This window comes from Poecilia formosa, unplaced genomic scaffold (assembly GCF_000485575.1).
Source record: "Poecilia formosa unplaced genomic scaffold, Poecilia_formosa-5.1.2 Scaffold347, whole genome shotgun sequence".
In the NCBI taxonomy this organism is placed as follows: domain Eukaryota; kingdom Metazoa; phylum Chordata; class Actinopteri; order Cyprinodontiformes; family Poeciliidae; genus Poecilia; species Poecilia formosa.
The window spans coordinates 1-23,157 of record NW_006800286.1 but is presented as its reverse complement, the minus strand read 5'-3'; the positions used below and the strand labels follow the sequence as shown (position 1 = coordinate 23,157).

The 23,157-nt window shown below is 40.9% G+C and overlaps 2 protein-coding genes and 1 long non-coding RNA gene across 4 annotated transcripts in view; 1 reads left to right on the top strand and 2 right to left on the bottom strand.

Annotated features, from left to right (window-relative positions):
- The window catches only part of dennd1b (DENN/MADD domain containing 1B), a 138,594-nt gene extending 129,895 nt beyond the window's left edge, over positions 1-8,699 (top strand). For both annotated transcript variants that reach the window (XM_007574230.2, XM_007574231.2), the window contains 3 exons: positions 947-1,032; positions 1,797-2,022; positions 2,943-8,699. In XM_007574230.2, coding sequence (XP_007574292.1) covers positions 947-1,032; positions 1,797-2,022; positions 2,943-3,818 — 1,188 coding nt within the window. In that variant the 3' untranslated portion in view covers positions 3,819-8,699. The remainder of the gene's footprint in view (positions 1-946; positions 1,033-1,796; positions 2,023-2,942) is intronic.
- A 234-nt stretch (positions 8,700-8,933) lies between these two features.
- Positions 8,934-23,118, bottom strand: LOC103153365 (crumbs cell polarity complex component 1; the record flags this gene model as incomplete). Its single annotated transcript, XM_007574258.2, has 5 exons — positions 8,934-10,153; positions 17,621-17,747; positions 18,932-19,054; positions 20,103-20,147; positions 22,139-23,118. Coding segments are annotated over 5 exons (1,494 nt in total), but the record flags the coding sequence as incomplete, so codon positions are not given.
- LOC107833227 (uncharacterized) lies at positions 10,235-14,506 on the bottom strand. The gene is made up of 2 exons (XR_001658947.1): positions 12,813-14,506; positions 10,235-10,511 (listed from the first exon to the last, which is right to left on the bottom strand). It is a non-coding gene; the product is annotated as an uncharacterized LOC107833227 (long non-coding RNA).
- Positions 23,119-23,157: the final 39 nt, after the last annotated feature.

The window sequence follows — 23,157 nt, the reverse complement described above, 5'->3', positions numbered from 1 at the left end:
TAAATCATGCAAATGGAAATTATTGAGTTTGTTTTAATTTATCATGTTTGATTTATCCCTTATATTTCTACAAAGAACAGTTTAAGAAGTAGAGAAACAGACCATGGCGTTTTGTTCCAACTCCACTTAGATCCAGTTTGATTTTACAGAAAAGTCTGTCAGCTTTAGAAAGATGCTTGGCTGAAGCTCCTGATTGTGTCTGAAGGAACCGCAGACTGGGGGACAGTTAGAGCAAAAGAAAACAGACACAGAAGGTGAGCAGCAAACACCAAAGAGTGTAAATTAGAAGATGAGAGATAGTGTTAACATCAGTGAACATGAACACATAGTGAGAGGAACATGTGCGTCGTAGTGGAAGGCATGTTAATAAGTGGCCTGGGGCAGATTTGGGCTCCCATGGGGGGGAGTCCTGCCCTGCTCTGTAAAGCTTCTGTCTCTTCCTTAACCCGCCCATTAAACACGGTACACAGGTGGCTTATTAAACCCACCGCGGCAGACAGCTACGCTCCACACTGATCACTCAGCTCTCTGCTGTGACAAATACAATCACATGTGCTGGTGCCGTAATGCAAATGATCAATGCAGTCACCCGTGTTGCGGCGCTCAAGTGCCTTTTAGCTTCTACGTAATGCTGAGCTCGGCAAATTACTGCAGGGGATCTTAAAGGGCTTTCTTTTCCCCTGCAGATCCAAATTTGACAAATTTAGTCTCAACCCTCAGGGTCTGGACTCATTAAAACAAGATCCTTGTTCTCTCTTATGGGGACTCACCTGACACACACTTTTTTTTTCTGTAGTGTTATGAATCCCTCCATCTCTGCAGAACCCTGGTTGTTATTATTACAGTGTAACCGAGACCCCCCGATCCCCTCGGGTCCACTTTTGTTGTGATCATATTATTCTGAGTGTGTAACCACATCCGCTTGCTTTGTTATTCTCATTAACAGCACAACTTAAACAAGTCTCCCATGAGCGTGGGCCCTCGAGATCTTGGCTATGGGCTCGACGATGATGAGTTGGACACTGCGAGCAAGTAAGTAGCTGAAGGCGACGCTTTATTTTTCTTTTCTGTATAAACAAAGATGCCAGATTAGGCAACTTTGGCTGATTGAGAAGTTGACTGCCTTTGGTCCAGACAGAAAGTCATATGTTTCTGTTGCTAATGGTAACACTGCCCTCCAGTGGAGCCATTTGCTTACAGCATCATTTGATGGACACAGCTGCAGGGCTGCTGCAGCTCCAGGGGCATTTCAGTAAATTTAATCCAAAAGGTAATTTGTTTCAGCAAATCAGTTCAAAAAGTGCTCACTGTGGGGTTTTGGTCAGGCCAGTTTCCTGGGTCCAAAGTTTTCAGCACTGGCTGTGCACTGAAATAACCAGAGTGGACCAACACCCTGACTATAGAAAGTTAAGTTATTAATTTATTTTTATAATATTTATTTACACAACTCCCACTGAGATGCTAATTTTAGCATTTATCTTCTCATCTAACAACATATTTTGTTTCTCAGCTCCTGACAGAAAAGCCTTACTTTTATAAAAGCTCAAACATCTGTAAGCGTGTTATGGACACGCTTTGGGGTTTTTCCTCATATGACATTTAAACACTGAAAAATTTCTGATATTCTGCACAGCTGACATTTATCCTGACCTTTTGTGGTTATACTGGAATGGAAACTCTTAATTTATAAAATTTACTGTGCAGGAACCTTGCGTTAGTCACCTCTCTTATTTTTAATACATTACGTTAAATATAATTGTGCTAAGTGTTTTTATTTGTGTTTTTTTTTAATCCAGGATCTCCTCTGAAGACAGCGGCGAGGTCCGTTCGTACACTGAAGACAGCGACGACTCGGACTCCTTCTATCCGGACATCGACCCGTCACCTTCCAGCCAGATGAACCTGCTGGAGGAAATCCTGGATTCTCTGACCACAACAACAACGGACCAAGGAAAACTCAGTGCTGCCAAGAGCTTGGACTTCTTTAGGTCCCTGGATGACTTGGATGACTACAAGGTCCAGGTATGCCAGACAGATTAATTTAATCTGTGAGAGAATGAAGATGCAAAACAAAGACTAGAACTTATGGAGCCCCCTAGAGGACATGGGGGGAAATGTTTACTTTTGCGTTCCTGCGCAATTCTGTATTTTAGTCAGTTCTTGAATACAGAAAGTCTTTCTGCTACAATTTAAGGTTTTTCCATGTATGTCGATGTCTTGTTTGTGACTTATCTAAAGTTTTGTAACATTTTCTTTTTGGTTAAATGCACCACAAACTTATGTGCAAAATGACAGAGCAAAACAGATCAAACATGGACTTTCCATCCCTACTCCAAAACATAAACATGACAGAAACTTTCTGCAAGAAAGAAGGAATACATCCAAACTGTTTTGACTCTTTGAGTTTTTTTTCACAAGGTAATTTTGCCATTTGACGGTTTTGTTTGTCTGTTACCTGAAGGGTTAAAAAGACATTTTAATGTGGAGTCCCATCTTCACTGGAAGATATTATATAAACAAACCTTAGTAGATAGATTTTAAACCATTTTTTGCACCAAAGAGTGAAGAGTGAACATGTTTTCATTGAGGCTTTAAAGGTGAACATATGTAGAATTTTAAAATGATATTTGTCATCAATGTGACTGTAGGAATGAGGGTGTATTTGCTAGTTTATTGCGAAGGAAGGTAATCGTTTTGTATGGACATGAGGAAAGAAGTTGAAACGCGGAGAGGATAAAATGTTTTGTTAAAATAGATGTATGTAAAAATCCAGGAATGATTCTTATTTGCTTAAGTTTACATTTTTATGTCTTAACAAAACATAAGCTCTGTGTTTGGTTCATCATTTGGAGTGACTGATATAAAACACAACTTACAGACTCTTAGAGTGCAGATGCATTTTCTTTTTTGTAATTCCTGTTTTTTTTTTTTACCTCCTCCAGTCAAAGCCATCTCCTTGCAGCCACTCCGCAGCTGCAGACGACAGCAGCTTTGACGGCGGCGCCGATCATGGCGGATGGAACATGGGCCAGGATGACAGCGCCGTCCATGGGAAACACCTTCCTCCATCCCCACGCAGGCAGCCCAACAAAAGCAGCCTGAAGAGGTCCGGAAACCTCGCAGCCTTCTCTGCAGTGACCCCCTGCTCCGCTTCTCCTCCTTCTCTAGATGCCAACGGCACCAAGTCGGATCCTCCTCCCCTCTTCTCCTCCAAGTCCCGTCCCGATTCCCACCTCATGCCTTCGGGTCGACCTCCAGGAGACCACCGGTTGTCCTATTCCCCCCTGCTGCTCCATAAAGTTACACCCCCATTCTCACCTGCGGCTCAGCCAGACTCTTCTCCGGAACCGACCAGCCGGAGTCGCACCATCTCAGACCCTCAGTGCAACTCCGAGCCCTCCCAAACCCAGAACCAAACCGGGTCCACCGGCATCCTGAGGAGAAAGGTCATGTCCAAAGAGATGGTGAAAAACTTCCACGAGCGGTCGGTCCGGAGGCAGCGCAGCAGAGGAAACCATGACAGCCAGACGAGCCCAACGAAGAGCAGCCAGGTCCAGGTCCCCTGGAAGAAGGAGGAGGAGGAGGAGGAGAGGAAGGAGGAGAAGGAGACTCCCAAAGACAAGCTGCTGGGCTTTGGGCTGTGTCTGGGTCAGTGTGAAGGCTCGGAGACGGCTGGAGGGCCGGACCCGGGCCTGCTGGAGGAGATAGAGTCCATGTGTTGCCTCAGCTCATCGCTTCACAGCAGCCTGCATCTCTCTCAAGTCCACTGCAGCAACAGCCACCATCAGGTCCAAGGAAAAGCCACAGAGAAGTCCTAAAGATGACAGGAAAAGGAAAACTGACTCAGGTTCCTGTCCTCTGTTACAGCTGATCAGCTGATAAGGGAACGTTATGAACAAACCTAATAAGGGCCAAAACAAACAAAAAGCCTCAGAGCAAAGAGCTGGTCGCGCTGAATGGAAGCACTGCAGAGTTCTCCATCTGTCCTCCATCTACTGGAAGAGAAACTTGGTCAAATAAATTATTTTACATAAAGAATACCTCAAAAACATGGTGGAGAGTGAGTGAAATTATAAAAAGCATCCAATTATGATTCAAATCAGGAATACATACTGATAAACGGTGAAGTAAATTTAAACGCACATACATTTACTAGATATTAATGTTTAAACTTAATCTATAAAATAAATAAGATGCATGAGAATAGGTGGAGATTTCTGCTCAGTTTCAGTTCAGTTTTTTTCTTCATCTGTCTGCAAAGATCTGAACACTAGAGATGCACTGATCACCATTTCCAGGCCGATACCGATTTCTGATCCTCCTCCAGGTCTGAACTGTCGAAACTGTTTCGTTTTTCTGAGGACCATAACACATAAAAGACAAATAAACATCCTGCAGGTTATTTTATAGAGGTGTTGTTATAAAATATGGCTTATTCTACGTTATGCTTCAAAGCAAATATTACTAAACATTATCTGATTTTAATAAACTAAAAGTGCATGGTTATCAGTTGACATTCTTACATTTTGTTGCATTTAATAAAATGTAAAATGCAAAATCTTTTACATTTTAAAGACTCAAAAATCTCATTTTTGAGTCTTTGGCCTGGAAAATTGGCTGATTCCAACGTCCAGCCGGTCGATCGGTGCATCTCTACTCAGCACTTTAGCTTCATTTATTTAATGTCAGTGCTTTGCAAGGATTTCAAAGGGCCAATTTCCCCTAAACACAACATTATGTTTCGCTGAACTCTGTGTTCTGAACATTTCATGCTAAAAATTTGCACTCGTGGATTAATTTCTGATAATCACCCATTACTACCTTGTACTAAACTGCAAAACCAGCAAGATGCACAATGTCCACGCAGGCCTTTGAAACTAATTAAACTCAGTTGGATTTGTGATTTTGATCACCATGCCTTAAGCGGACATGTGATTTGTTTTGATACTGATGTCTTAAACTTTAGAAATCACTGCAGGTACTTTCTAATCAGAATCCTAAACACAGCAGTTCACATTCACAGAGAAGTAGATGTTCTTGATGAGTTTTGCGTTGTTTTTGTGCGAATGTTACTCCTACCTGTTAAGACTAAATACCTGATGAAGCAAAGAGTCGCATGACTGAGAAAAGCCAGAGTTTTTACTTCATTTTTCTGTATGTTTCTGTTTCCATCGGCCTTTTGCTGCTCTTAGCATGTTTCTCAACGCCTGCTTTACAAATTGAGAACAGTTGTTGGCGAACTTTGAAGGATTTTGATGAACCCAATCCCACAGTCGGTCCAAAACAAGCTCCGTTCCCGTTATTCCACCTCTCTGTGCTTTTTCCCTAACCTCTGTGTGGCACTTTGCCTTAAGGCTGTTTACGCTCTGAAGATATCAACCACAAAATGGGTCATGAATAGCAGGAATATGTCGTGTTGAAGTTTTTGAAAGATTAATTTAAACTGTGTGGAATCTTGTTGACAGGTATCATGCTTTTGTTTTTCCTTCTTTTTTTTGTCTCTTTTCCTTTCTTTGTGTTTTAATAGGAAATGCAACCTCTGTCTGACTAGGAAACCCTCTGCACTGTACTGCAGTGGAGGACGATTGTACTGTAATGAAGCAATATACTGCAGGTTGCTGCGTGGATGAAATGTGTTCAGGGTCTAAAGTATTTTTATAAGCGTCTCTCCTGTGGAGAGAAGCATCAGCATCCAGGGATCCCGGCTTCGTGTCGTTCTCTGCGTCACCACAAACCCAGAGGAAGAGAAAACGCTTTCGCTCGCTCGGGTTGGGATTACTACATTTATGGTCCGTTGTTCTTATGATTTATGCCAGACGCCAGTCGCTGTGGCAGTTTAATAGCGGCTGTTTCTCCACTTCTCGAGTGCTGCTCTGCGTTAACGATTTGCCCATAAAGTCTTTGGCGTGCTTCTAAAAAGCTAAAAAGAATCAGTCATGGTAATTCCAAGAATGGTTAAAGACAAAGAAAAATACAAAGTCCAGAACAGTTTCTGCACTGGCCTCGCTCACTGTAAACACTTTAACAAACTTGTGTACTATGCAAATATTTAGAAATCTTAAAAGAGGCCAGTTTTCTTCACCACTCGGGTAACTGGGAATGTCCCAGTGAGGAATTATTTTCCTCCCTGATAGTAATCAGTAGCTTAAGATTACGGCATTTGCTGCCACAGAGTCTGAGCCCAATAAGTCTTGAAATAATAACACACACAAGCTTAAATATGCCGATTCGATCAGTTTTGTGATTGTGTCCAACATAACTCACTCATCAGTGATGTGCCAGACGGCAACGGCTATTTTTATCCAACCGGTTTTTAAGCGTCTGTAATGTTTTACTCCTGCTTATGATGGCCATTGCTTGGTCCGGTTTGCTGAGATGCTAGGCTAACACTAGCATGTTTACCCTGGTTTAGTAATTTATTGATACATTTGACAGCTATCCAATCCCAAATGGACTTTGTTGATGAGATCTGACTACAGTTACTGTTACAGAAGTTGACAAAGCCACGTCTTGCTCCTGCTGATGAGACGCTCATCTGAAGTCCTGAAGTGCTCGGCTAATGCTAGCATGTCTCAACTTTGCTTAACCAGAACTCTAGCGGATTCTGAAGTCAGTTCTGACTGAACTTGCTAAATGCGGCTCACATTTTATTCCTGCTGATGATTTGTTTTTAATGCATAACAGTTTGCTGAAGTGCTAGGCTACTGTTAGCTAGTTTTTTCTTTGTTTTGCTTTGTCTTGACTATGTGAAACATATTTCAACCCTATTTGAGTTTGTAAAGTTACAGCTACACTCTTCAATAAAATCACTTCTTGCTCATACTGACAACTTTTTCATGCTAGTTTAACGCGCATGTTTTCTGGTTACATATTTGGTGGTGTTGACAAAATTTACAGAGAGTTGTTTTCTTGAATTACAAACTTAAAACAACATTCGTTTTAATGTCTAGTGTTTCCGCTGTTCTCCTTAACATTGACAGATGTCTGTGTGCTGCACATAACGCAGACTGGAACAAGCAGCATCCAATACAGTCTCTATTTGACTGTGAATGTCGTTGTAAAGGCTGAAAGGCGCTTCGTTTTGGAGATTAAAACTGTTTTGCAAACTGTGCACATGAAAATAGGTGTTGAGTTTTAAAAATCAGCAGCATGGTTTGCTAGAAGCGGCGCTGTGGTACCGGGAGTCGAGTCGGATACAGATTATTGGAAATGCTGAGATCAGGAGCCCGTCTCTTATAAAGAAATCCGTCCAAAAAAAAACAAAACAACTTTTAACATGTGTGAGTTGACCTTTACGGATGTAGTGTGTGCCTTATGCAGAACGTACCCCTCTGTGTAATCACAACATGGCACTAATTTCTAGACCAACTTTATTGTGGTAGGAACAGAGCATGTTGGGTTTTAATCAACAGGAAATCCCCCAAAATGAACTCTGGTGTCTTGTTCTCACGGCTGTGGTGAGTTTTAGTTTTTTTCTCTTTTGCGTTGGGGTTCGGAAATCTTCCTGCTCGTATTTAAAATAAAAAAAAAACCTTTTTTTTTTGTTCTTCTTTTGTAAACTGAATACTTTCTCTGATTGTACTCATAGCTTAACTGCTTGTATAGTTTGTGTGCATTTTTTTTTTCATTTCACTTTAACATCTTCCTTTGAATGGATTGAATTAAAATATATGTATAATTTTCAGAGGAGTTTCTCTAGTTGTTTTCATATGGATAAAAAAATTATTTTCAACTGAATAGATGTGTATTTTTTCTGGCTTGAATATATTTTACATGGATTAAATATATGAAATGTACGTTTATGATTGGTGTTGCATATTGTAAAGAGATGACGCCTGAGCTTTGAATGTTGGAGATTTTATTTTTGGAAAACGAGGAGAACATTAAGAAATGTCCCATGTAGCTGTAATAACGGTGCAGAAGGATGTGATGACTTGTGATCAGAAGAAACGGAGGCTGATGGTTGTTTGTACGTGATGCAGTGCTCAGTGTGTAACCTGCATGTTGGTACTGTACACTCTGTCGTGTATCTGTCCTGTTGGTACTCATATTATTTCAGTATTTAAAGCCTCCATAAAATCTGTGTAATTCTCTCTGTGCTTCACATTAAATTAGAAGTCGCCCGCTGCACATTTTTCCTGTCGGGGAAACAGATTTCTGCTGTTTTCTTGTTCCGCTCTGCGTCAGATTAGGGCGCGCTGTGGGAGGACAGGCCCACTTGAAAAGCTTTAGTGAGTTAGGTCCTGAAACCGAGACGGATTTTACATTTCAGGGTTAAGATGACACTGTGTAATGCTCACGGTAATTATATAGTTTTTGTTTTATAATTACAGGTTTGGAGTGAGGGGGGGCAAGGGGGGAGTCTGATGTAGCAGCTTTACAAACATTAACGTCATTTTTCCTGTCTGTATTTGAAGCCAGTGTCAGTGTAGTGACCGCCACGCTGAATGTTACAGTCAGCAGCTTTCTTCAGATTGGCCTCTTCATCAGGACTAACTCTTTGGTTATGATGTTTTCGGTTTTGTTTTGTTATTTTTTGTAACCTTTTTTTCTATTTTTTTGATGGTGTGCACTTTTGCATGTGCTCATCGTGGCTGTGTCACAGCTGAGGTCAATCTAATGTGCTACTGATGAGTAACCTGGTACAACAGCACACAATGTACACACTGTGAACGGGAAATAAACAATGTTTCATGCTCTGCCGTGTTCAGACTGAATTTCTTTGAACATACACCTTCCTTTGTGTCTTTATTTGGATTTGAAATGTTGACTTTAATATTTAATGGAAGGGGTTTAGCAAAACAAAAGTTAAAATTTAGATCTTTGCATGCGTAAATATGCTAAAATTCATTTTTGAAAACATTTAAATGCATGTTTTTCTTCTTTTTAAAAAAATAATCTCATTTAAATAATCATCCACCTTATCCATGTAATAATTTGTGGCAGTTTGGGCCACAACAATGAGCTTTTTATTATCTTAACACTTGACAGACAATAAATCAATAAACATTCTAATCAATTGACACAGAAATAAAGTAACAGAAAGTTTAAAAAAACTGTTTTTAAAAGAACATTTATAGGCATATACAGTGTAGAAATAAAGTTTAAGCAATTATTGGCCTGTTTGAAGCACTTGAGTTTTTTTACACTTTGAATCAGTTCTTTAAAGAAAATTGTTCCCTAAAAAAATAAAAGCTGAAGCACTAATTGAGAATCACACATTCATTTTAGTCATTGTATATTTTAGTGGCTTAGATCTTTACAGATGTGAAAAAGAGGGGAAAACGGATGCAAAGGTCCTAAAATTACAAATAAATTCCTAAAACGTGTAGCATGCGTCTACATCAGTTGTTTTCTGATCCTCCTAAACTTGATTAAGTGACAAGAAATCCTAATAAAATACATTGAGATTAAAGTGTATTTATTTAATGCATGTATTCTCATACATTTATCTCATAGATGTGTTCAATATAAAACCAGTTTAACATCTCCAGTCAGAACAAAAACTGTTTCTCATTGTTGTTATACCTCTAAAACGAAAATAAAGTGTATGCTGCATATGTGTTGTGCCCCTTTTACTCTGACACCCTTTTAAAAAAAATGCAACCAATTTATTGCATTAAATAGTAAAATAAGTTGAAATTTGTGATTCTAACCTGACAAAATGAAGAAAAGAAATCATGAATCCTTAAGATTTCCTAGAACAAAGTAGGAACATTTTCTGAATTTAAATAAACACATTAAACAGAAATACATTCAGAGTGTGTGCACCTAAAGCTGACCTGCAGCATGCAGGAGCCTGGATTCAGTCATTTGCATGAAATGTTTCACTCAATGAAAGCAGCAGCAGTGTGAAATGTTTCCATGCAGGCTATGAATCCGTTCTGGTCCATCTGCTTCTCTCAGGTTTGTCTCCAAATCCAACACCTGGATCTCATATGAGTCTCTCCATCGGCGGCGGCTGCGTGATGCTCCACATCTCCACCCGGGATCCGTCTTTCTCCTGCCGGCTGGGGCTGTAGGTGCCGTGGGTGGCGCGTCGATTCAGAGCGGACACCAACCCGACGGAGGTCAGGATCAGCACCAGAAGCAGGAGGACAGATGCCAGACTGATGGACAGCAAGAGGTTGGAGGTCAAACTCTCAGAGGTCAGCTGGAGGGACAGAGGAGTCGCATGTGATTTATTTAAGTAAGTCATATTTTTTTGGATGCTCTTACACTCATTTTTTTTTTCCTCCCCTCACACTTTTTCCTCCCCTGACTCCTTCACACTACACCAGGCGCTCCACGCGCGCTGCCAGCGTGCTGATGGATGTGTTTCCCAGCACAGCAGGTGGGTTGCGACCACCAGAAGCCTGGAGCTGCCGCGGCCTGAAACCTCCCTCCGTCTGCCGCCTCTCACGCAGCTTGGCTGCGACGAGCGCCAGCCCCAGCATCGCCGCTATCGCCAAGCAGACCAGACACGGTGCCAGCACTGCAGCCACCCGCGAGCTGTGTGGAGCACGCGCCGTCTGTGAGGGATCACAAACACACACACACACACACACACGCATACACACATACAGCCAAGATGCTGCCTGATGATCCCGTCCTATCAGAACTGGCACCACGATCCATTGTCCCCAAAATAGCTCCCACAAACAAACACCAAAGCCCTTTAAAGCGGGAATAAAAGCGAAATCTGATTCGTCTGAAATCTGCTCCTAAAAGGCACAGAGCATCTTATTGTGGAACCAGAGACCCTGAAAAAACTAAATGTATGAAGGAAACAAATCACAATTGGTCTTTAATTCGTTTTCATGCCAGATAAGTAGTAAAAAATAACCTTTTCTGAAACATAGTAGCTCTTTGAGGCACGCCCACTAAAGCAGCAAAATACTTTTTAAAGCGGCGGTATTATGTATTTTCCAGGCACATAGAGCCATTTTATAACACAATCAAGTAACTATGCTACTTTCAAAATACTGCATATGTTAAATATCCCTTAAAAATTTGACTTTGCAATTTAACACTTTGAAATTTTTTGGCTCTGTCTCTTTAAGAAGCTCCTGCTCTTTCAGACTCTCCTTCAGGATGTCATCACAACATTAAGTAATTATGCCTTTAACAGCATTTTTACCAGCTTTTCAGTCAGAAACACAGCAGATGCGCAGTTCCACCAGATGTTTGCTAATTCCTGCTGGCTAGTCTGAAGGAGCTGAGTGAGGGAGCTGTGGGGAAGGCTTGCCTCTGTGAGGCAGAAACTCAGCCGCAGGCTGCAGCTGGAAGGAGGAGCTTCTGGAAAAGACGGCCATCAGTGGGACCAAGCATTTTGCAAATCTGAATGGTTGCCATGGGAAATTCAATAATTTCTCAAACATGCATGAATGAAACAAAGCAACACTCCAGGTATGGTTTTGATGAGGGAATAACATTATATCATGATGTAAGGCTAAAAAAATAAATTATTTTACATAATACTGGCCCTTTAAATAATATTTCCAGTAACCAATATTTTTTTCCCAGAAGGCTGAGCATGGCTCCATGTTATAAAGCATTGCATTGTCTATCTTAAAGAATATTTCTATTAAAGTTTTTGTCACAAATGATCATTCTCCTCCAAATACAAGCAGATTGGCCTCATCATGGCACGCTCATATATGACAGAGTAGGATGCCGGTCTGCTGAGTCTCAAAGCCATTGCTTTGACGATATTTCTCTGAATTTTGTCGTATTTATAGAATCGAACCACCTTATAAATCTTCACTGCATGAACTGAAATCGTTACTTTTGCCTCAGGTAGACGTGGGTTATGAACCAGTGGCGTTCCACATGTAGCTCTTTTCTCTTTCTTGAGCTGTTTTACATACTTCTCTCTGCTGGAGTTGAGAATAAAAATGACTATTGCAAGCTACAAGCTTGGAAACAACTGAAAAATACACAAAATGATGATTTGTGCCTTTTAAAGCTTTGCAGCACTTTGATCTTTGCAGACAACAAACCACCACCTGGAAATGATAACGTTCTGCAGAGAACACTGGAAAAAAATCTTACCAAGAGTTTTTAGTGCAATTACAAATGCAAACTTGAACTAACTTACAAATAACTTTTCAGTGAGCTATGGAAACTTAATATTGATAGACTGGCACATTACTTACAACATGGGAAAAAAATGTCTTGCTAAAAGTGAAATAATTTGCCAGTGGCACTAATATTTTCTTAATTCAATGTTAACTTAAAACAAGCTCCTAGATCTTGCTTAAAAGTTACTTGTAAGTTAGTTTTGTTGAATTTCAAGTGTACTAATATATTTGCAGTAGAAACCAGACCAAAAACACTTTAAAGATTCTGTGTTTTCCTAGTGAAAAGCACAAGTCCTGACAGAAATCACAGTGAATTAAGGAAATCAAAGCCCCTAAATGCTGCGGCGGAGTAAATATTAGCTTTTCATTAACCAGCAGTAGAAAACAGAGCAGCACTTACACCAGTGGTTGTGGTTGGTGTCACTGCTGTGACTCTCTGAGTCGCTGCTACAAGGTTACAACAGCGTTAGCAGCTGTAAGTCTCCACAACACTTCAATTCCCTGCTGACAGCATCTTCACAACTAAAAGCTTCTTGCTGAACTTGGCAGGTTACACAAAAATAATCTCAGAAGTCAGCAAACTTTACACTGAGCAATCAACATGGAAACATACTGTAATTCTAATTTAAAATACAACCATCCGTATCCCGAGGCAAAAAATAACCCTGGCGCTCATGCTTGACGCCGTAGACATGAGAGTTTCCTTCCCCCTGCTACAAAGTTCTTTGTTGACTCTTGGAAAGTGCTTACCTGTCACTGCAGCACAGTTGGCTGTCAGAGCGAGTGTGACACAAGCGAGCCGGAGCAGCCTGCAGCCAGGACCTGCCATCAGTCACCGAGTGCCTCAGACGCAGACACAGAGATGTCTAACTAACCAGTCTCTGAGGTGCAGAGCGAGGCCACCCTGAAGCCTCTGCAGAGCTGCTCCGCACACAGCAGAGACGGCAGCGATGCTTCCCTGCTGTCAGCACTATCAACCTGCTCTGCGTGTGTGTGTGTGTGTGGGCGTGTGTGTGTGCCTGCCAGATAAGCTGCCCTCATACGTTTCTGTGAAGCAGACCGAACTTCTGTGAATGCCACCAGCTCTCTGCTGAAACTGCACTTCAGCACCAGATGCTGCTTTTTCCCTTTTTCTCCCCTTGTCTCTCTCTCTCTCTGTCTCTCTATCTCTCTTTCTCTCTCTCTTTCTCTCTCTCTCTCTCTTTTTTTCTTTTTTTTGCTGGCAAAGCACATTTCTTCCTCTCCGCTTCTTTTGCTCTCAAAGGATGGCCACATCAGTGCCAACAGTGAAAAACCACTTCCCCCGTTTCCTCCCTGCTCTGCTTCCCCACTGTCAGGGCTACCTGTGCCTCCAAAGGACACACAGACGCACACACACATGCCTCAACTTAAAAAAAAAAAATGTTGCAACGACATGATGACGGGTGCAGGTTGAAAGGAGATGGGTGCCACTATTGGTGCACTTTACGTTCAAAAGGTCTGTATAGATTTTGTAAATGTGTGAACTGTGCTAAAGAAGCATTTTCTCTTGTGCTAATCAGGTTTACTAATCAATCAGCCAGATATAGGAACCTTGTTGGCTCCTGATTGGTGAATAGCAATTTAAATACTGAAAAATTCTCTACCTATTTGCTAAATGCACTAAAAGTTTGTCAGGAAGCACATCAACCAACCACAAGCTTCCTGAGTTTTCTTTTACTCAATGCATAAACCCAGATAATGTTCTATTCTTTTTTTCATCTTCTGTTGGTATGTGTGTTTCATCACTTCTCACAGATTCTTAATTGGTGTTAGATCTGGACTTTGAGTGGGCCATTCTAACACATGGATGTGCAATAATCTACACCACGTGTCAAACCCGAGGCCCTGGGGCCGAATCCGGCCAGCCATAACTTTTTATGTGGCCCTCTAGACTCCAGAGGAACTCATAAACAGAACCCTCAAGATAACAGTCGTGTGCTTAAATGTTATTTCAATCAGTCAAACCAAAGTTTGTTTTTTATCTATATGCTGCCAAACTACATCAATGTAAAGAGATGTTCGATATTATCTAACTCTAAGAGTGAAGACGGATATTTATTTAGATTAAAACGTTTTGTTTTTGGGTTCTTCCACAAGCGGCCCTTTGAGGCCATCCATGATCTTTGTCTGAACCGTTTCACTTTACCTCTGGCTGAATGTTGAGGGTCGTCGTCCTGCAGGAACAAGAACTTTCACTAACGGGTTCTGTTATGATTGTCCCAAAGTTTAGCCACATCCATCTTCGTATGCAAAAGAAACAAATCCTCACAGCCAACAGACTGTGGTAACTACATACACTTACTGAGTTACATTTACTTGGAAGAAATAGAAGTATTTTTATTACTCTGTACTTTTTACTTTTGCTTGAGTAGTTTTATTGTGAAGTATCACTATATATCTCTACTCATTGAATGAAGAACAAACTCCTTCCAGCCAAAAGTTCACCAGACAGACAGACACCTGCAGTTTTTGTTAAAGTTTCATAAGTTTTCTTTTGAAATAAATTGAAAAAATGTTTCTTTTGCCTGATTTTGTTAATTTGTACTTATGCTATTTATACTATTTATTATTATTCTGGTCTGTAAGATACCAAAATGTCCAAATAACTTTATATTTTTGGTCCGTCTGATTATGTAATTTTTAAATATAAAATGACTGATGTTTTGATCAGTTAGTCAGCTTCTCTCTCATGTTTTCTCCATCGGTTGTGCAAACTGCAAACAGGACTTCTTATGGTGGACCCTTTTTTTCTAGTTAAATCACTCACACATGCGATTATAGCGCTGGATTTATGGGTAAAGATAGGTACACTGCGCACTTTTCAGATTATTATTTGTAGAAAAGTGTTGAAAACCACATGTAATTTTTTCTACAGTTCCTATTTTGAGTTCTTACACAGAAAATATCAAATGCGCTGAAGTTTGTTGCTGTAACGTCACACAGAGAAGAGATAAACTGTTTCCTAACTGTGTGCTGTGCATGTCGGCAGCGTGCATCTGAACCCGAGCTATTCTGGGATCAACATCTTGTTAAAACGGATTAACTGTCTATCTTTGATGTCATGGTGTACACCTGACAACAGTAAACACACACACACACACACACACACACAATGGCCAACAGGAAGAAAATCAATGAGCTGATTTTGGTGTTCAGCGCAGATTGTTTTGAAAATGCAGACAAATAAATAACTACAGAAAAAATGAGTGAAGAGACATTAAAAGAGGACAGAGAACAATTTTTCTTGATTTTGTTTTATTAAACAACACAGAAGATGGATAAAGACGGGACACACAGACAGAATATGATTGACGAACATGACATTACACTCGCACCCTCGTGACGTCCTAAAATTCAAAGCACACATGAAATCTACCATGAAAAGCGTCCACGTCCACGTCTGCGTCGGCGCTGACCACGGCCGCGCAGGAACACTTCTAAACGTACGGCTGAAGCAGAGCCGCCGAGAATTTAGTAACTCAAAATATCTTTGGCTCAGACAGAAAGGTTTAGATGCAGAAAACTTCGTCTTTGGTGCAGAACAACACTCAGCAGTCAGTCAGTCACGAGCCGCTCTGAACGCACATCAAGAACAAGCGAGACATCCGGGGCCCTGCAGGAGCTCTTGTAGCTACAGCTCTGTTTTTCAGAGTTCACAAATTCATCCGTATACAGCTTCCAAACCCCAAAGTTCAGACGAGACTGACAGCTTATCAGGTAGTGGGAATTGTATAAATAACTGGGATTTTGTATCATTCCTCCCTGAAAATGTGTTTTCTGAACGCAGGGTGTGCTTCTCTTTACATCGTAACTTAAGACTTTTACGTCATTGGACAGACGGGAAACAGACTGCCAGAAAGTTCAAGGTGATCATTAACAAAGTAAACGACTATTTCTAATTTAAAGTCCTCAAATAATGCAACAAATATTCTTTGTCACTTTTGTTAGTTTCTCTAAGTTACCCCCCTACTGAAGGTCATTACACAGTTTGACTCTTACAGAACAAGTTATGGTCAGGTTTTTTTGTTTTGTTTTGCTGTAAAACTTTAAGACAAAATCTAGTCGCCAAACCCAAACCTTCCAGTTCTGTTCAGCAAGTCTGAGCAGAACAGTCTTTGTTTCTGTTCCCTTTTTATTTACAAGTTTTTAATCAACTTCCACATTCAAAAGTAGAAAATTAATTAATTCCTGCTGAGCATCTCAATACTTGAGCCTCCCGACCCAAATACACACAAATCTAAATAATTTGTGTTTTTGTTTTGTGTTCAGTTCTGCCCACCTTTAAAGTTTAGATTTTGTTAAATCCTTTTGCAGTGAACCATACTTCATTCCCAGCCGTGTTTTCGTTACAGCTGTACGTTACTGAAAACCAAATTCACCGCTGCAGCAGCGTCTTTAAAGGACTCTGTCCTCGGTGAAGCCTGAGCAACAAAAGGAAAAAAGTTTTGGACGTCTCTGGATCCCTGAAATCTCGTAGGAAGCAAGTTGTGCTTGGCGTTACTTTTTGAAGATTGCAAATCAAACTGGACCAGCTGTGCAAACCTTTGATGCTTTTCTTTAAAACTTTGCTCATATTTGTCTACTTAGAAGAATTTCACAACATTCTGATTACTGACACTGAAAAACATCAACCATTGATCCAGCTGCACACGGAGGCCCTGATTCACTAAAGCACTGCTCTCCTTTCGCATCTAATTCACAAAACGTCTGCAACGGAATATTTGCACTGTCAGCAAAAAGCCTCTCTCCTGCAACGATGCAGTCTGGTGTCACGCAGAGGAAATGGTGCCCACATTTACTGTACTGCATTTTTTTTTTTACAATTCATAAGACAAGTGAGGAGAACCTGAAATTGTTGCAAACTAATTTTGTAATTTATGAAGACATTGCCAGGTAAGTGCACAATTTTCTGACAAATTTGATAAAATTTAATGCTTAAGGAATATTACATTCAAAGAAAAATCAGTTAAGTCAAAATCTGTGAATAAGATTTGATGCCATCTTACATAAAGTAAAGATCTTTATTGAGCGACTGCATCCTGACCAAGAACCTGATGAGCATTTTAGCTTTAGTGTCTCTTTAGTGCTACTTGCTTTGTGATTTAGACACTGAAATGGAGGCGCAGAAGCAAGACAGAGTCTGTGAATCAGGACATATGTGCTCATCCTTTCATGGACAAACAAAACAAGTTTCGTAAGCACCGACTATAAATAAAGTGCTGCTGATCTGAAAGGCACAGAATCACTCTGCAGTCCCAGAAATCAAACCACAGACGTCCCTAATCTTTCTCGGTGCTAGCCAAAATAAACGTCCATTCTCATCCCAGACATCCCTGACAGTTACTCATTCAAATGCAGACATTTTCTTAAAGCGTCTCGAAGATATTCACAGCCCTTCCACACTCACTCATACACACTCAGTCGTTTGCTCCCCAGTCCACCTCTGGCCCGTCGTCCAGCCTGAGGATGAGGTAGGACAGCAGCTGGAAGAGGTTCTGCCACAGGAGAATCGCCACATAAAAGTAAATGTCGCTTACGTCCGTCTGACACACGTCTCCAGCGAAGCTCATGTCGCACACGCAGACGAACCTGTTGACCAGGTTTCTGCAGTAGCCGCCGTTCAGACACGGGTTGGACTTGCACTCGTCCACATCCTGCTCGCACCTAAAGACACACGACAACACAAAACAGTGTGCAACTCATGTTTATATACACATTTTTCTTTATAAATTGCACACTAACAGGTATTTATATGGCAGTGGAAAATGTAACTGTGAACAGACACCATATGTGCTTTTTGGTGAAATTTGCTGGCTTCTACCGACTCCTGACTGGTTCTCAAACACCACCTGATCTTATTTTAGTTTTGCTAATTTAGTGACTTAGTTTCTGTTATTTTTTTTCCTCAGTGAGCGAGTTTGACTTGGAGACACTCTCTTTCGCAACACAACTGTTCAAATGTGACTGGCAGCAGATATTTACCTGATTCAGCTCATTTATTATGCAAGTAATGGAAAACCACAGGACATTCACACACCGTTATATCTGAGCTGAAACTTTATGGTTTTACTGTGTTTCACTCGTTCACTTTCATATCGATTTATAATTTACAATTTTTTCCAGTTTCCTGTCACATGTATGTATATTTCCAATTATCTATAACAAAGAGTCACAGTAATATTTCTAAGAGAATAGATGAAAAAATAAACACTTCTTTTTTCATCAAGGTCTTCAAATTACATGACCAAAGCTTACTTTTCATTAAAAAAACATAATGAAACACATGAAAGACTTTCTTTGAGTCATTTCTCAATTTGCTTGAATTAGCAAATTACTAACGGTGTCCCACAGGGCGCTCTCTTAGGGTCTGTTTTGTTTTTAATTACAAATTTAGCTTTTGTTAGATGACTTTATTATTTTCTTGGGACTCTTCTGTAAGTTTTTAATAAAGTTTTATGCTGCTTCTCGTTTTGCAGAAAGATTTATAAACAGTGATGCTGTAATGCAGTGAAAGCTTAGCTTGCTTCCTGTCTCTTTAAGACAACATCCTTTGTTTCTTCTTGTCTTACAAGTTGAAATGTTTTCTACATTTTTAAATTATGCTTATTTTGCATCTGTTGATCATTTTGCAGATTTACATGTTTATTATTTGATTTATTGCTTGTTGCTGCATCACTTTTATTATTGTTGTTTTTCCTGTGCAGAAAATGATCCACACTTTCACAAGACTGCAGGGCAAACCCAGAACTCACTGAAGGGATCATTTTTACCTTTGCATGTGGGATGCTGGACCCGATCTCAAATGGTCAGAAGACAACGGATGAATGAAAGGAGCGACTCCATCTTACCTGTGTCCAATGAATCCTGCAGGACAGTCGCAGGAGAGCTCCCGGTCAGTGCAGTTCCCTCCGTTGAAGCAGGTGTAGTTCCTGAGCTCATCACCACACACAGAAACAGGCAGCTTGGGCGTGCTGAGAGGAAAACCAGAGGAGAAACACATGTTTCCACAGCCTCAGCACATTTTAAACGTCCATAAATTTAATGCATTCAATTTTAGAACAATTTTCATGAATAGTCTGAATATTTGAATGCGAAACATTTATCTTAGAAGCTTCAGAAACAATAAAACAACACAAATCGTTAGTAAATGGCTCGTCCGCTCCTATTTTTGCCATCTGGACAAGCAAAGCTGAGCTCAGCTTTAAAATGTAAAATCTTATTCTCATACCAGAATGTAGGCGTTGTTTTTTTGGTTTTTTTTTACATTTGTACGACAGATTCATCTTAGGAGTCAGACCGACTACTGAAATCCCAGTAAAGTTGTGATTTTGCACATCAGAAATAAGGCAAACCTATAAATACAAAACAATATTAAACACATTTTAGAAACTATGATGTTAATCTTTTAAGAAAATGTGGACTATGTAAATGTGTAAATATCAAAATGTTTTCGATATTTTCCAATACTTGTTTGGAAAATGCGATATATAAATGAAAACTCCAGACTTTTCAAGACTTTGCAGGACTCCTGCATTTAATCCAGAAGCTGCATTATTCTGGATGATTTGTTCGCCTCCTGCTGCTTCCCCCCCCAAAAAAAGAAAATAAACGCATCAAAATGAAGTTATTGGCCAGCAAACTGTCACATCCGAAGTGCAGGAATCAGCAAGCAAACAATCTCTCTACAACCTTCAGTAGCAACATGAAAATCAGTCCTCAGTGGATGTAAAAATAGGCACTTATCTCTGAAAAGGTACATTTTTGTTCGGGGAGTCTTCTGTTTGAATGGCTGGGAATGTTTTCAACAACAGCTGTCACTCATTTGAAAGACTGGTTGGCTCATTTTGACAACAAACATCGTCAGAGGGAGTGTTAATATTTGCTTTTCTTGGCATTTTGTTGCACACAACTCGACAAAAGAACAGGATGCGCCGTGCATGACATGTGAGAGACAAATATCTAACAGGAAACAAACACCTGGGAATGCAGCGGAAATAAATAAAGAAAAACAAAACTCACATTTTTCTGACAACGATGTACCAAGGAAGTTCTTCCACGCGTTCGCTGCAGAGCAACAGAAAGGGGGAAAAAATTGAAAGGAGGAAGAAAGCAGCACAAACAAGCGAGAAAAACAAAGCAAAGTCATTTTGATGAAAACTATACAGCAGAGATGTTCCCAGTAAAGGGAGATCGCTTCACTGGCTGCTTTCTTAGCGAGACACTTGCAAAGATTTTACCCGTGCAAAAGAGGCAAAAAGGCAGGAGCCTGTGTGTTTACGGGATAAATGTTTGGAGGCGTTCCCCCGCTGGTTCTCAGAGGCAAACCGGAGATGACAAGGGAGAGAAACTAGCGCCGAACCAGAGAGACTGAGGCCTTTTCTGGCTGACACTAGAATAGAAACGCGGCTTCTGAGACGCTTACTGCAACTGTGGTTGAAGTGCTGAACAGAGGCAGACATGGAGACATTTACAGTGAAGGATTTTGTTTTTGTGTTGTGGTACGCTCCCTCGGCTGTGCGATTTTGGAGCATTTATTTGTGTATTTTGTGCTCGCAAAGTAAGGTTTTAGTTCTGTTTTTTACGACACTTTTGGAGCATTGAGAATGTCTTAAAAGGGAGAGGTTGTTTGTTATCTGATAATCCACATTTTTCAGCTTTATGAAACCAGGAAAAATAGAGTAGAAACCACATGTTTACATACTCAGTTTTAAGAAACCCGTTACATTTTCTTTAAGAAAAAGAAAACAGTTTTTGTTTTAGGTCAGTTAGAGTTGACACACAAATAATGTCTGTTTTAAATATTAAATAATGAGCAAGACATTTTGTAGAGAATTTTTTATTACTTTAACCAAAGTCAGAAGTTGGCATACACTTAGATTACTGTGTCTTTAATCATTTGGGACAATTTCCTGCTTTATAAGCTTAAACTGAATAAAACTGATGCCCAACATGTATTTTAATACTACAACTCAAATAGTGGTTTTATGTATGTACAATTAAACCATAGCAGAAGAGGAAACAAACCAGAATTTGTTTTAAGCAGATACCATAATGTGTAATAACATTGTTATTACAAATTGGTTAATTTAAAAATGTAATGCTTATTTTAAAAGCTTCTGTAAAATTTGCTCTTTTAGAATTTTAACTGGTTTAAAACAGGAAATGTTTAGTTTGACTCAATTTGGGGAAAATTGTGGGGAAAAACGTCTCTTTATAAAGTGGAAGTTAAAGAGTTTTTCCCTGTATTAACACGATATGGCTGAAAAATGTATCAGGATAAAAGGGTTTGAAATCGATAATTATTGATTCTTTTTTGTTTAAATATCTGCCAATATCCTGTTTTATCCTAAACTTTTACTCCACATTGCTGTTTTTTTTATTGTTAAGCAGGTCTGAGGCACCATGGCAAAACCTCAACAGGTCGTTGCTAGGTAACCAGAGAGCGAGTGAGTTAGTTGATGCCACCAAACTTGATTAGTCACTGAGAGGTTCAGTGACTAAAGCCTTTCCCCTGCCTACATCCCCCAGAATGCTGTGCGGTTCTGGATCAGAAATTATTGACTGTTCGAGCAGACTTTTTCTCGATTGATATTGATCATGTCTATTGCAATAGATTTTATTATTAGCTTATTGTCCAGCCCTATACTCTGTGCACTACTCTGCAAAGACACAAATCTGACCAAGTGTTTTTGGTCTAATTTTTTTGTGCAAATAGACATAAAAAAACCACAAAACTAACTTATAAATAACTCTTCAGCAAGAAATATGAGTTTAATAAGTTAATACTGATGAAAAGGTTCTAGTTCCACTAGCAGATTGTTTCACTTTTCACATGTCTTGTTAAGGTGAAATAATATGCCAGTGGGGTTAGTATTTTTTTTAATCAATATTAGGGAATTATTTACTTAAAACAAGCTCGTACATCTTGCTTAAAAGCTATTTGTGAGCTGGTTTTGTCTCATTTTAAGTCTATTTGCACTAAAACTAGACCAAAACCACTTGGTCAGATTTGTGTCTTTGCAGTGGTCTGTCTGCAGAAAAGCCCCTGGACTCACCTGCAGAGCGGGCCGGTGTAGTTCTCGGCGCAGAGGCAGGCGTATTTATCCGGGCCATGGAGGCAGGTGGCTCCATTGGCACACAGGTGGTTCCTGCACACATCCACCTGTTCCTCACAGTCCACACCCGTGTACCCGACCTCACAGGTGCACTCGTAGCTGAGCCCGTTGATGCTACAGTTGCCATGGAGACAGGGGTTCGAAGCGCAGGTGTCTACCAGGACGTCGCAGCGTCTGCCGGCCCAGCCCTCCGCACAGGTGCAGTTGTAGGTGTTGAACAGGTCCTGGCACTGGCCACCGTTGAGACAGGGGCTGGGCTCGCACACCGAGGCTCCTCTGCAGCCGGGCAGCGCCGGGTTCGGGGACTTTTGGATGAACTGCTCGACCTGCAGGCGTGGGAGGTTCACCTCCGAGGAGCTGAAGTACGGCAGAGCGATGCCGCCCAGCTCCACTGTTCCCAGACAGCCGGCCAGGGACCAGCCAGTGAACGGAGCCAGGCCGCCCAGGTAGACGTCCACCCCTTCCCTGAGGAAGTTCAGGTTGCTGCCCTGGCTCTTGGAGAGGCTGGCGTCCTCTATGTCATTATCCAGAACCAAAGACCAGCGAGACGACTGAGCCCACGGCGCCGTCATGAACAGATGGACAGCGTGCCACTCGCCGTCCGCGATGCTCCTCCTGCTGCTGAGGCTCACCGTTGACACCCTCTCCTCTCTTCTCTCCTCCTGCTCCTCCTCCGAGCCGCTGAGGCGCCCAGAGGAGCTCTGGAGCTCCATGAAGAGGAGGCCGTCCTGAACAGAAACCGTGACGAAGGAGGAACCTTTCTCTGCATGCAGGATGGCTGCGTTACGCTTCCGTGTGCGGAGGTTCAGAGACAGGCTGGTGATGTTTCGGAATATGTGGCCGTTTCCCCGATAGGTCGTCACAGTGCTGTCGTTCAGGAAAGTTGCATTGGAGTAACCTGGAGGAATAACAGGGAGACAGCAGTTATCAAATCTAAAACTTTCTAGCAGACACTTTCA